General features: G+C 47.1%; 1 protein-coding gene across 2 annotated transcripts in view; it reads left to right on the top strand.

The window, feature by feature from the left end:
* Positions 1-15,001, top strand: part of NUP188 (nucleoporin 188) — a 132,201-nt gene that overhangs the window by 94,510 nt on the left and 22,690 nt on the right. For both annotated transcript variants that reach the window (XM_068248499.1, XM_068248498.1), the window contains exons 34-35: positions 191-372; positions 9,899-10,099. In XM_068248499.1, coding sequence (XP_068104600.1) covers positions 191-372; positions 9,899-10,099 — 383 coding nt within the window. The remainder of the gene's footprint in view (positions 1-190; positions 373-9,898; positions 10,100-15,001) is intronic.

Below are 15,001 nucleotides of genomic sequence, written 5' to 3'. Positions count from 1 at the left end.
TTACCGTAAAGGTTGGTATTCTGAATAATTTACTGCATTCTACTATATCTCAGTACCTTGCCTCTTTAAGTTAAGTTGCCATGACCTGTTCTATTGTTGTTATTAGAAAGCAGCATGTCCTGTGACTTGCATGGCCTGGCTGTTCTCTCAGCCAATAGCTTTACAGCCCGTTTCTCTGATCTGTACACAGCAAGTGAGATTCCACAGTACAAAGAGCTGGTCCTGAGCGTGTGTGAGAACCTTCAGGATGAGGTGGTGTACCTCATCGATCAGACACAGCATGGACTGATGAGTGGAGATGGAGGGGAGGACAAGGACAGTATGGAGACTGAAGATACACCTCGATCAAAGCAAAAAGACCAGCGTAATGGGGTAAGACACTGCCAGTGGTGATGTATAACGAGACAACCATGAAATACCTGCCGATTGTACTGCATGTGAATGGTAGATACAGGAAAATCCCAGAATTCTCTGACTTTCTATACATATAGTGTGGATAAGGCCAAAACAACTCCTGCTATTACATCGAGGACCACCAAGTTACTGATATTACCCAGTAGGGATAATCAATGATATGCAAATATTTCTGAATTTATGTACATTTTTATGCAAATATATGCAGCTTCAAAATGGACCAATCAAGTCCCACCCATGGTTTGAATTGATTGATCCAATTTCAAGCTGCATATATGTGCATAAAGATTTACATAACTTTGCATAACTTTGGAAATATTTGCATCTCAGTGATCATCCTTATTACCCGGATTGTTAAGATATTGGTTGTGGGGTGGCATATTGGCAATGGCGCATATGTTGCTATATGGGGAGGGCGGAAGGACAATGAGCATATGTGACAGAGGGGCTTTTGGTGGTGCGAGAAAGCGGCAAAAACAGTGGTGTTTCTCGGGTGTCGGACATTGCTAAAGATCTGGCATGCCAGACTTTCGGTGATCATCATGCGGTCTGACCACCTGATTCTCTGCCATGGCGGTTGTTATCATCCACCACGGCCAAGTTCAGATCAGCATTGGGTATGGGCCTTTAGGTAGAGAAGCTTTTCAGTCTTCTGTAAAATTCCCCACTTATACACCCCTGACCATATACTTCAGATCCAACTCTTGCAAGAAAAGTCTTTATTCCACATATAGTTGCATAAAGGACTTCCGAGGCGACAATTACAATCTACTTTTTACTCACCTGGGACTTCTTCCAGCCCCTAGCAACCATTTCAGTCCGTCGCTGCAGCTCCGGTCCTGCTCAGGGACCCGCCGGCCGCCTGTAATGGTCGACGACCTGCCGACGGGTTGGCGCCTCTGCGTGTGCTGCGCCTGTGCAGTAGTTGTGTGTAGGCGCAGTACTCGCGGCCAAGATGCTTCATTACGGGCTGCTGGTGGGTCACAGAGCAGGACCAGAGCTGCGGTGAGGGACGGGAACGGCTGCTAAGGGCAGGAAGAAGCCCCAGATGAGTAAAAATAGATTGTAATCGTCCCTTAAAGAGAATCTGTACTGTGAAAATCTTATATATATAAACGTACCAGCCTGTTTGTTGTCTTCTCCTAGCCCCCTCTGTGACATTTTTACGTTCCTGCTGCTTTCCTGGTGATAAAATCACGGTTTTATTCATTGTTTTTGTAAACAATGAAGATGGCCGCCAAACAGGAAATAAATCATCAGAGCAGGTGCCCGTTTGCAGAAGCTCCTCTCAAATGTGACTTGATTGCAGGAATATTGCTCCCACATGTTTCTTTAGCTGCTTGTCTGAGCTCTGCATTGATTTCTCTGCACTCACAGCTAATTGAAATGTCTCAGCTCCACGAGCCTTGCAGAGATGCTGGCTGCGAGCAAAGACAGCCTGTGACTCATACACATACAGGAGAGCCTGCAGGTGGCGTGCAGGGGGCATGCATAACTTCTCCCTATCACAGTAGAGAGCGTGCATTCCTCTTTGTCTCGACAAGGCTTGACCAGAAAAGAATAGATCTATTACAATTACAGAGACAGTGCAATTAGAAAAGGCTGCAGTAATCCAGACCACATTAGAACAGGTATAGGAACTTATAGGATAGAAGAAATAAGGCTGAAAATTTTGTTGCAGAGTCTCTTTAAGAAAGTCACTGCTCTGTGTTCTGTGCCTGGTTAGGTAGCTCAAAGTGTCCAATTAGATGTTATCAGCAGCTGTGAATCAGAGCCTGTGAGCTGTGCTGTGGCTCTGTGCTCATAAGTGAACACTGAAGCTTAACTCTTTCAGTGCTCCCAGGAATGTGATACCAAGTTAAAGCCTCAAATAGAAACAGCGGAATGCACATTCAAATTCACTTAAAATGCATTCTGGTACAAAAAAATGTCAATAAAAACTGGTGACCTGGCTCATCCAATATGAGTGATTGTATAGTCATTTTTTGTGCCAAAATGCATTTTAATTAGAAGCTTGAATATGCCCTCCGCTGTTTCTATTTGAGGATTGGACTGTTTGTTTAACCACTTGAGGACCTAGGGCTTTCTACCCCTTAAGGACCGGCCACTTTTTTTCCATTCAGACCACTGCAGCTTTCACGGTTTATTGCTCGCTCATACAACCTACCACCTAAATGAATTTTGGCTCCTTTTCTTGTCACTAATAAAGCTTTCTTTTGGTGCTATTTAATTGCTCCTGCGATTTTTACTTTTTATTATATTCAGCAAAAAAGACATGAATTTTGGCAAAAAAATGATTTTTTTAACTTTCTGTGCTGACAGTTTTCAAATAAAGTAAAATTTCTGTATACATGCAGCGCGAAAAATGTGGACAAACATGTTTTTGATAAAAAAAAACCCATTCAGCGTATATTTATTGGTTTGGGTAAAAGTTATAGCGTTTACAAACTATGGTGCAAAAAGTGAATTTTCCCATTTTCAAGCATCTATGACTTTTCTGACCCCCTGTCATGTTTCATGAGGGGCTAGAATTCCAGGATAGTATAAATACCCCCCAAATGACCCCATTTTGGAAAGAAGACATCCCAAAGTATTCACTGAGAGGCATAGTGAGTTCATAGAAGATATTATTTTTTGTCACAAGTAAGCGGAAAATGACACTTTGTGAGGAAAAAAAAAAAAAAAAAAAGTTTCCATTTCTTCTAACTTGCACCAAAAAAAAATGAAATCTGCCACGGACTCACCATACCCCTCTCTGAATACCTTGAAGGGTCTACTTTCCAAAATGGGGTCATTTGTGGGGTGTGTTTACTGTCCTGACATTTTGGGGGGTGCTAAATTGTAAGCACCCCTGTAAAGCCTAAAGGTGCTCATTGGACTTTGGACCCCTTAGCGCAGTTAGGCTGCAAAAAAGTGCCACACATGTGGTATTGCCGTACTCAGGAGAAGTAGTGTAATGTGTTTTGGGGTGTATTTTTACACATACCCATGCTGGGTGGGAGAAATATCTCTGTAAATGACAATTTGTTAATTTTTTTTACACACAATTGTCCATTTACAGAGATATTTCTCCCACTCAGCATGGGTATGTGTAAAAATACACCACAAAACACATTATACTACTTCTCCTGAGTACGGCGATACCACATGTGTGGCACTTTTTTGCACCCTAACTGCGCTAAAGGGCCCAAAGTCCAATGAGTACCTTTAGGATTTCACAGGTCATTTTGAGAAATTTCGTTTCAAGACTACTCCTCACGGTTTAGGGCCCCTAAAATGCCAGGGCAGTATAGGAACCCCACAAATGACCCCATTTTAGAAAGAAGACACCCCAAGGTATTCCGTTAGGAGTATGGCGAGTTCATAGAAGATTTTATTTTTTGTCACAAGTTAGCGGAAAATGACACTTTGTGAAAAAACACAATTAAAATCAATTTCCGCTAACTTTTGACAAAAAATAAAATCTTCTATGAACTCACCATACTCCTAACGGAATACCTTGGGGTGTCTTCTTTCTAAAATGGGGTCATTTGTGGGGTTCCTATACTGCCCTGGCATTTTAGGGGCCCTAAACCGTGAGGAGTAGTCTTGAAACGAAATTTCTCAAAATGACCTGTGAAATCCTAAAGGTACTCATTGGACTTTGGGCCCTTTAGCGCAGTTAGGGTGCAAAAAAGTGCCACACATGTGGTATCGCCATACTCGGGAGAAGTAGTACAATGTGTTTTGGGGTGTATTTTTACACATACCCATGCTGGGTGGGAGAAATACCTCTGTAAATGGACAATTGTGTGTAAAAAAATCAAAAGATTGTCATTTACAGAGGTATTTCTCCCACCCAGCATGGGTATGTGTAAAAATACACCCCAAAACACATTGTACTACTTCTCCCGAGTACGGCGATACCACATGTGTGGCACTTTTTTGCACCCTAACTGCACTAAGGGGCCCAAAGTCCAATGAGTACCTTTAGGATTTCACAGGTCATTTTTGTTTCAAGACTACTCCTCACGGTTTAGGGCCCCTAAAATGCCAGGGCAGTATAGGAACCCCACTAATGACCCCATTTTAGAAAGAAGACACCCCAAGGTATTCCGTTAGGAGTATGGTGAGTTCATAGAAGTTTTTATTATTTTGTCACAAGTTAGCGGAAATTGATTTTAATAGTTTTTTTTTCACAAAGTGTCATTTTCCGCTAACTTGTGACAAAAAATAAAATCTTCTATGAACTCACCATACTCCGTACGGAATACCTTTGGGTGTCTTCTTTCTAGAATGGGGTCATTTGTGGGGTTCCTATACTGCCCTGGCATTTTAGGGGCCCTAAACCGTGAGGAGTAGTCTTGAAACCAAATGTCGCAAAATGACCTGTGAAATCCTAAAGGTACTCATTGGACTTTGGGCCCCTTAGCGTACTTAGGCTGTAAAAAAGTGCCACACATGTGGTACCGCTGTACTCAGGAGAAGTAGTATAATGCGTTTTGGGGTGTATTTTTACACATACCCATGCTAAGTGGGAGAAATATCTCTGTAAATGACAATTGTTTGATTTTTTTACACACAATTGTCCATTTACATAGAAATTTCTCCCACCCAGCATGGGTATGTGTAAAAATACACCCCAAAACACATTATACTACTTTTCCTGAGTACGGTGGTACCACATGTGTGACACTTTTTTGCAGCCTAGGTGCGCTAAGGGGCCCAACGTCCTATTCACAGGTCATTTTGAAGCATTTGTTTTCTAGACTACTCCTCGCGGTTTAGGGCCCCTAAAATGCCAGGGCAGTATAGGAACCCCACAAGTGACCCCATTTTAGAAAGAAGACACCCCAAGGTATTCCGTTAGGTATATGGCGAGTTCATAGAAGATTTTATTTTTTGTCACAAGTTAGTGAAAAATGACACTTTGTGAAAAAAAAACAATAAAAATTAATTTCCGCTAACTTTTGACAAAAAATAAAATCTTCTATGAACTCGTCATACACCTAACATAATACCTTGGGGTGTCTTTTTTTTCTAAAATGGGGTCACTTGTGGGGTTCCTATACCGCCCTGGCATTTTACAGGCCCAAAACCGTGAGTAGTCTGGAAACCAAATGTCTCAAAATGACTGTTCAGGGGTATAAGCATCTGCAAATTTTGATGACAGGTGGTCTATGAGGGGGCGAATTTTGTGGAACCGGTCATAAGCAGGGTGGCCTTTTAGATGACAGGTTGTATTGGGCCTGATCTGATGGATAGGAGTGCTAGGGGGGTGACAGGAGGTGATTGATGGGTGTCTCAGGGGGTGGTTAGAGGGGAAAATAGATGCAATCCATGCACTGGGGAGGTGATCGGAAGGGGGTCTGAGGGTTTGGCCGAGTGATCAGGAGCCCACACGGGGCAAATTGGGGCCTGATCTGATGGGTAGGTGTGCTAGGGGGTGACAGGAGGTGATTGATGGGTGTCTCAAGGTGTGATTAGAGGGGGGAATAGATGCAAGCAATGCACTGGCGAGGTGATCAGGGCTGGGGTCTGAGGGCATTCTGAGGGTGTGGGCGGGTGATTGAGTGCCCTAGGGGCAGATAGGGGTCTAATCTGATAGGTAGCAGTGACAGGGGGTGATTGATGGGTAATTAGTGGGTGTTTAGGGTAGAGAATAGATGGAAACACTGCGCTTGGGTGGTGATCTGATGTCGGATCTGCGGGCGATCTATTGGTGTGGGTGGGTAATCAGTTTGCCCGCAAGGGGCAGGTTAGGGGCTGATTGATGGGTGGCAGTGACAGCGGGTGATTGATGGGTGGCAGTGACAGGGGGTGATTGATGGGTGGCAGTGACAGGGGGTGATTGATAGGTGATTGACAGGTAATCAGTGGGTTATTACAGGGGAGAACAGATGTAAATATTGCACTGGCGAATTGATAAGGGGGGGTCTGAGGGCAATCTGAGCGTGTAGGCGGGCGATTGGGTGCCCGCAAGGGGCAGATTAGGGTCTGATCTGATAGGTAACAGTGACAGGTGGTGATAGGGAGTGATTGATGGTTGATTGATGGGTAATTAGTGGGTGTTTAGAGGAGAGAATAGATGGAAACACTGCGCTTGGGTGGTGATCTGATGTCGGATCTGCGGGCGATCTATTGGTGTGGGTGGGTGATCAGATTGCCCGCAAGGGGCAGGTTAGGGGCTGATTGATGGGTGGCAGTGACAGGGGGTGATTGATGGGTGATAGGTGATTGGCAGGTGATTGACAGGTGATCAGTGGGTTATTACAGGGAAGGACAGATGTAATTAATGCACTGGCGAATTGATAAGGGGGGGGGGGTCTGAGGGCAATCTGAGCGTGTGGGCGGGTGATTGGGTGCCCGCAAGGGGCAGATTAGGGTCTGATCTGATAGGTAACAGTAACAGGTGGTGATAGGGGGTGATTGATGGGTAATTAGTGGGTGTTTAGAGAAGATAACAGATGTAAACGATACATTTGGGAGGTAATCTGACGGCGGGTTTGCGGGCGATCTAATGGTGTGGGTGGGTGATCAGATTGCCCGCAAGGGGCAGGTTAGGGGCTGATTGATGGGTGGCAGTGACAGGGGGTGACAGGGGGTGATTGATGGGTGATAGGTGATTGGCAGGTGATTGACAGGTGATCAGTGGGTTATTACAGGGAAGGACAGATGTAATTAATGCACTGGCGAATTGATAAGGGGGGGGGGGGTCTGAGGGCAATCTGAGCGTGTGGGCGGGTGATTGGGTGCCCGCAAGGGGCAGATTAGGGTCTGATCTGATAGGTAACAGTGACAGGTGGTGATAGGGGGTGATTGATGGGTGATTGATGGGTAATTAGTGGGTGTTTAGAGAAGATAACAGATGTAAACGATACATTTGGGAGGTAATCTGACGGCGGGTTTGCGGGCGATCTAATGGTGTGGGTGGGTGATCAGATTGCCCGCAAGGGGCAGGTTAGGGGCTGATTGATGGGTGGCAGTGACAGGGGGTGATTGATGGGTGATAGGTGATTGGCAGGTGATTGACAGGTGATCAGTGGGTTATTACAGGGAAGAACAGATGTAATTAATGCACTGGTGAATTGATAAGGGGGGGTCAGAGGGCAATCTGAGCGTGTGGGCGGGTGATTGGGTGCCCGCAAGGGGCAGATTAGGGTCTGATCTGATAGGTAAAAGTGACAGGTGGTGATAGGGGGTGATTGATGGGTGATTGATGGGTAATTAGTGGGTGTTTAGAGGAGAGAATAGATGTAAACAATGGATTTGGGAGGTGATCTGATGTCGGATCTGTGGGCGATCTATTGGTGTGGGGGGGTGATCAGATTGCCCGCAAGGGGCAGGTTAGGGGCTGATTGATGGGTGGCAGTGACAGGGGGTGATTGACGGGTGATTGATGGGTGATTGACGGGTGATTGACAGGTGATTGACAGGTGATCAGGGGGATAGATGCATACAGTAAACAGGGGGGGGGTGGTCTGGGGGGGGGGTCTGGGGAGAATCTGAGGGGTGGGGGGTGATCAGGAGGGGGCAGGGAGCAGGGGGGGGGATAAAAAAAAAAATAGCGTTGACAGATAGTGACAGGGAGTGATTGATGGGTGATTAGGGGGGTGATTGGGTGCAAACAGGGGTCTGGGGGGTGGGCAGGGGGGGGGTCTGATGGGTGCTGTGGGCGATCTGGGGCAGGGGGGGAGAAATCAGTGTGCTTGGGTGCAGACTAGGGTGGCTGCAGCCTGCCCTGGTGGTCCCTCGGACACTGGGACCACCAGGGCAGGAGGCAGCCTGTATAATACACTTTGTAAACATTACAAAGTGTATTATACACTTTGTATGCGGCGATCGCGGGGTTAACATCCCGCCGGCGCTTCCGTATAGCCGGCGGGATGTTGCGGCGAGCGAGCGGTGACAGGCGCCGGCGGAGGATCGCGTCACGGATGACGCGATCGCTCCACCCATGCCCTTAAATGGACCGCCGCCTCTGTGGGTGAGGCCGTCCTGAAGGGCTCCACTTCCCCGCCGCCCCTGTGTAGTGGGCGGTCGGGAAGTGGTTAAAAGGAGGGAGCACTACTCGTGGTCTGCTGGGGATTTTAGTGCACCTAACCTCTTTTACTGGTGAAACCAAGTAAAAATTTCATATTTTTTTTTGGGATTTCCATAAATTGTAATGAAGATTTTTTTTTCTCCTATTATGCTGTGGTTAATCTTTTAGAGCAGGGAGGAAGTTCTGAGTTTAGTTGCACTTTAAATGGAACCTTAACTGAAAGGGATATGGGTGTTTGCTTTTAAACAATACCAGTTACTTGTCAGTCCTGCTGATCTCTTTGGCTGCAGTAGTGGCTGAATCACACACATGTAACAAGCATGCAGCTAATCCAGTCTGACTTCAGTCAGAGCACCTGATCTGCATGCTTGTTGAGGGGCTGTGGCTAAAAGTATTAGAGACACAGGATCAGTAGGTGAGTCAGGCAACTGGTATTATATTAAACGGAAAAATCCATATCCTTCTCAGTTTAGGTTCCCTTTAATTGTAGATCTCTTAACCCTCTGGGCGATACAATTACATCGCCCAGGAGGGGGCGCAGCACTTTTTTTTTTTTTTTTTTTAAATCATGTAGCTAGCCTAGCGCTAGCTACATGATAGCCGCTGTGCAGCGGCATCCCCCCACCCCCTCCGATCGCCATTGATTGGCCAGGCTGTGCAAGGGGTGGGGGGGCCGCGCGGCACGGCGGGTAGCAGCGGGTCGGCGGCGAGTGGCGGCGATTGGACGTTACACGCAGCTAGCAAAGTGCTAGCTGCGTGTAACAAAAAAAAATTATGCAAATCGGCCCACCAGGGCCTGAGAAATCCTCCTGCGTGACATACCCCGAGCTCAGCTCGGGATTATCGCCCAGGAGATTAAAGCACTTTTGACTATGATGAAGGCATTCTAGCACCCCCTGCACTGCCTCAGCAGCAGACTGCTGGAATTAGTTGTTTCTTTGTCCTGTACCTTTTGAACACTAACCATACTTTCCACTAGGGATAGTGGATGAGATCTTATTCAGAGTTGATGTAAACTGATGCTGCTTTCAAATGGACCAGTCAAATGCAGCTGCTGCATGTCCTATGACTTGGTATTCAATCAAAAGTTTATTGCACACGGTAGGGTCAGACCATGTCTGCTTCCTCAGGTCAAATAACCACAAAAATGCTGTTAGCCAGAGATCAAATGACCAGACAAAAAGGGTTTCAATACTGTAGCTAATTGCCCAAGCCTGTGACATGCCTCTCATTGATACTGATCCTCACTACAGAAGGGTTTTACTTTAGATGCTCTATATCTCTTTATCGTTTGTATCAAAGCCTTAATAGCATTTATCACACATATACACACTGTTCTCCCCAGGCTCTTTTAGCCGGTTGCTCCACCTGGCTAGTTTAATTTCTGGGGAGAAATATCGCTGGTCTGTGCAGCATTGGTAATAACTATTGATAACTGATTTTGTTTTGCCCTTTTTGAAGGTCTGTGTCCTGGCACTACATTTGGCCAAGGAGCTATGCCAGGCTGATGAGGATGGAGACCAGTGGCTGCAGGTGATCAGGACGCTGCCTGTGCTTCCCATGCTCTTCAGTGCTCTGGAGGTCAGCCTGCGGGTCAAGCAGAACCTCCATTTCTGTGAAGCAGCCCTTCACCTGCTCTTTACATTGGCCAAAACTCAGCAGGTCAGTTGTTCCCTCCCCCATGTCTCCGCAGCCCCCTGACCGTAATCTGTTCCTTCAAATAAATTTTGAAGGAAGCCGCTTCCCAAGAAGAGCGTGTGAAATCTTTATAGGTTTTAAATATGTCTGCAAAAACAGGTTCTATATCAGTGTCATTGTGCTCTTGATCTGATTCGCCCGCATCCCCATCAGCCCTAAACTGAAAGGTCTCCTTGGCCTCTTCAATAAGGGACTCGATGGATGGTAGACCTTCAGATAAGTAGGCCATACCACTATAGTAAGGGTGTTCGGCACACCTAGTACAATTGAATATCACACACTAGCCGAAAGGCAAATTACCAGGGAATTATATATACACACAAACTGTCTGAAAAAGACAAGCCCTATAGGTAAAAATAGGAGGTCGAGGTACACCTCAATAAATAAACCAATTGGTTATATAGCAGCTGCCCATATGTAAGGGTGGGTGTCAGTGGTGCACTCCCCTAGTAGGGGTAGCACTGGCAGCAGCTGTGGGGGTCCTGGCTGATCCCCCCCCCACCAGATGTAGCAAGGTGGGGTGTAGCTATCCCACAGGTACAAGGAGCTAGTGCACCAGGACAACAGGGGAGGTTAGAGGCTATGAACTAGCTACCTCAGGCCGGATAGCACCGGTCAGGGTAGAGCCCAACAATTCTGCCTGACTCCACTGTGTCCAAGATAACACAGTCTTTATGTTTGGGGGGCGCCTTTACCACCAACTCAGGGGCAGTGCAATGGGAACGGCGTGCGCGCCGTCCTATGCTAATCTGGTCCTGGGTTGGTGGGAGGACCGCATTGTATTCACAGAGGATCTGTCATTCTTCACGTCCCATATTTTGTATTGGGGCAGGTTTATCGACGATGTGTTGATACTTTGGGAAGGGCCCGTTTCCGGTTTCCAGGATTTTGTAAGCATCCTGAATGACAACCAAATAGGGATGAAATTCACCTATGAGATCCATCAAAAAACGATTAATTTCCTTGATCTCAAAATAACCATTAATGACAATGGACGAATCGAAACAGAAATCTATCGGAAACCAACCTCAACCAATGCATTGTTAAAATGGGAAAGCTCCCATCCTAGCTCTTTACGACGAAGTATACCGGTGGGCCAGTTCCTACGGGCTAGGAGAAACTGTTCAACCGAGTGTGCTTTCAAAAAGGAATGTAACCTTCTATATAAACGCTTTAGACAACGTGGCTTTCCCGATCAGGTGATTGACACTGCATATAGAAGAGCACTGCAAACACCTAGGACTGAGACACTGGGTGATAGCAAGAGATCAATGCATGGTGCCAGGTCTGGCACTTCCAGCGTTGTACGACAGGTGAACACACCCAGGTTGATTGGCACCTTTACCGAACACTCTCATGCAGTATTCGACATCATTAAACATTACTGGCCCATCTTACAAAAAGATAAGGACCTCATTAAACATCTGCCTCCTCTTCCAGCTATTACATATAGAAGGTCGGCAAACCTTAGAGACATGCTTGTACAAAGCACCTTTTCTAATGTCTCTACACCTATCAACACATGGTTACCCCCCCAAACCTATGGGGTCTTTTAGATGTGGCCGGTGCAAGGCATGCAAATATATACCTACGGTAAAAAACTTCACAGCTCCACATAGTGGTAGGACTTTTGAAATCAAATCATTCATCAACTGCGAGACACGTGGAGTAGTGTATGGAGCTAAATGCCGGTGCAATCTTTGGTACGTAGGTAAAACTACGAGACAATTCAAGGAAAGGGTGCTTGAACATGTGGGTAACATCACACATAAAGCAGTACCCCAATTGCTAGACACATGAATGAGTGTCATAGTGGCCGTCGCTTTGACATTTCATTTTGGGGTATTCAATGTTGGAAAAAGGACAAGAGGGGCGGTAACTTTGACCGTAAATTGACACAGATCGAATCTGAGTGGATATTTCGTCTGGAGACCATTGCCCCAAAGGGGTTAAATGAAGATTTTAATTTAGCATGTTTTCTTTAACACACGTAGGTGTACCCCTTGTTCCCCCCCCCCGAGTGCGTACTAAGCATGCACATATGGGACATAAATGGGGGTAGTCATGTCAGCAACACTGTGTTCTAGTTGGTTTATTGACCATCTTACATGTGTCTCTTAATGTATGTGGTTTGTCCATATTCCGTCTAGCCCTCTGTTTTTCTCCCCTACTGTTTTCTGGTGGAACAGCCTCTCTGTGTATCTCCCCCTCCTCCTCTGGTTTCCCCCGCCCCCTTCCCCTCATATACCTCCATGCAATTATTCATATGTGGTAGTTGCGTTGCATGATCCGCGCCCCCCAAGGGGCGTGACACTATGTCTGATGCCCACATCTTGCTGGACGCATGATGCAAGATACATTACATGCCACTGTGCTTGTTATTCTTGGGGAATACACATGTGCCTCGACTGCGCGCCGCCCCTCGGTTTAGCCACCGCCAGGTGCGCGTCATGTCACCATGACAACTATACCTCCCCCGTGCACTGTCTACTGGAGGCGGGCTCGCACGCTGCCCCTTGCGAGCGAGCTAATAGCAGGGTGGCGTCCCGTCGCCCCGGCAACAGGCCTATAGCCGGATGTGACGGAGGTTCCGTACGGAATCCGTTACCATGCCAACGCCTGATGGCGGACATACACGCTAGGTGGAAGCGGGTGGCTGTGACGTACACACCACACTCCAACGCCAATTCTTGGAGCTAGGTGAGGCGGATTGGGGGCGATCGGGGTGATGTTAGAGGACACTGGCCACAGCATCTTCACCCACAGCGAGTGGGCACTGACAGGTACCATCTGGACCACCACTTTGGGATATCGCTGTTGTGTTGTGGCCATTGGATGGGGGACACGCCCCACTAGTAGGGCGGTACTCATTTCCTGTTCTACCAAGTATTTAAACAGCTGCCTGACCAGGCATACCCAGCTTTGATTTAAGCTTTGAGGGTTGATGATGGGGGGCTCTGTGTAGATATTTTACTCACCAATGTTGTAAATATTGTACATATTTTGTATAGCACCTTCTGAGGAAGCCCTGTTAGAGGGCGAAATATGTTCATATTAAGGTTTTAACTGTACAGCACTTTGCACTAGTGGTTACTTTGCTCTCTGCCATCCATCCTTATTATCTTGGACACAGTGGAGTCAGACAGAATTGTTGGGCTCTACCCTGACCGGTACTATCCGGCCTGAGGTAGCTAGTTCATAGCCTCTAACCTCCCCTGTTGTCCTGGTGCACTAGCTCCTTGTACCTGTGGGATAGCTACACCCCACCTTGCTACGTCTGGTGGGGGGGATCAGCCAGGACCCCCACAGCTGCTGCCAGTGCTACCCCTACTAGGGGAGTGCACCACTGACACCCACCCTTACATATGGGCAGCTGCTATATAACCAATTGGTTTATTTATTAAGGTGTACCTCGACCTCCTATTTTTACCTATAGGGCTTGTCTTTTTCAGACAGTTTGGGAGCAGGAGTATATACAGGATCCCTCAGAGCAGGCGTATATACAGGATCCCTCAGACCAGAGCAGGCGTATATATAGGATCCCTCAGAGCAGGCGAATATACAGGATCCCTCAGAGCAGGTATATATACAGGATCCCTCAGAGCAGGGGTATATACAGGGTCTCTCAGAGCAGGCGTATATACAGGATCTATTGGAGCAGGAGTATATACAGGATCCCTCAGAACAGGCGTATATACAGGATCCCTCAGACCAGAGCAGGCGTATATACAGGATCTCTCAGAGCAGGCATATATACAGGATCTCTCAAAGCAGGCGTATATACAGGATCCATCAGAGCAGGCGTATATATCGGATCCCTCAGAGCAGGCGTATATATATATATATAGGATCCCTCAGATCAGAGCAGGCATATATACAGGATCTCTCAGAGCAGGCGTATATACAGGATCCCTCAGACCAGAGCAGGCGTATATACAGGATCCCTCAGACCAGAGCAGGCGAATATACAGGTTACCTCAGACCAGAGCAGGCGAATATACAGGTTACCTCAGACCAGAGCAGGCGTATATACAGGATCCCTCAGACCAGAGCAGGCGTATATACAGGTTCCCTCAGACCAGAGCAGGCGTATATACAGGTTCCCTCAGACCAGAGCAGGCATATATACAGGATCCTTCAGACCAGAGCAGGCGAATATACAGGTTACCTCAGACCAGAGCAGGCGTATATACAGGATCCCTCAGACCAGAGCAGGCGTATATACAGGTTCCCTCAGACCAGAGCAGGCGTATATACAGGATCCCTCAGATCAGAGCAGGCGTATATACAGGATCCATCAGAGCAGGCGCATATACAGGATCCATCAGATCAGAGCAGGCGTATATACAGGATCCATCAGACCAGAGCAGGCGTATATACAGGATCCCTCAGACCAGAGCAGGCGTATATACAGGTTCCCTCAGACCAGAGCAGGCATATATACAGGATCCCTCAGATCAGAGCAGGCGCATATACAGGATCCATCAGAGCAGGCGCATATACAGGATCCATCAGAGCAGGCGTATATACAGGATCCCTCAGAGCAGGCGTATATACAGGATCCCTCAGAGCAGGCGTATATACAGGATCCCTCAGAGCAGGAGTATATACAGGATCCCTCAGAGCAGGAGTATATACAGGATCCCTCAGAGCAGGAGTATATACAGGATCCCTCAGAGCAGGAGTATATACAGGATCCCTCAGAGCAGGCGTATATACAGGATCCCTCAGAGCAGGAGTATATACAGGATGCCTCAGACCAGAGCAGGCGTATATACAGGATCCCTCAGAGCAGGCGTATATAGAGGATCTATCGGAGCAGGAGTATATACAGGATCCCTCAGATCAGAGCTGGCGTATATACAG

The sequence above is a fragment of the Hyperolius riggenbachi genome, chromosome 8 (genome assembly GCF_040937935.1).
Source record: "Hyperolius riggenbachi isolate aHypRig1 chromosome 8, aHypRig1.pri, whole genome shotgun sequence".
Taxonomy (NCBI): Eukaryota; Metazoa; Chordata; class Amphibia; order Anura; family Hyperoliidae; genus Hyperolius; species Hyperolius riggenbachi.
The sequence above is the reverse complement of the archived record's forward strand: the minus strand, read 5'-3'. Positions and strand labels throughout refer to the sequence as shown.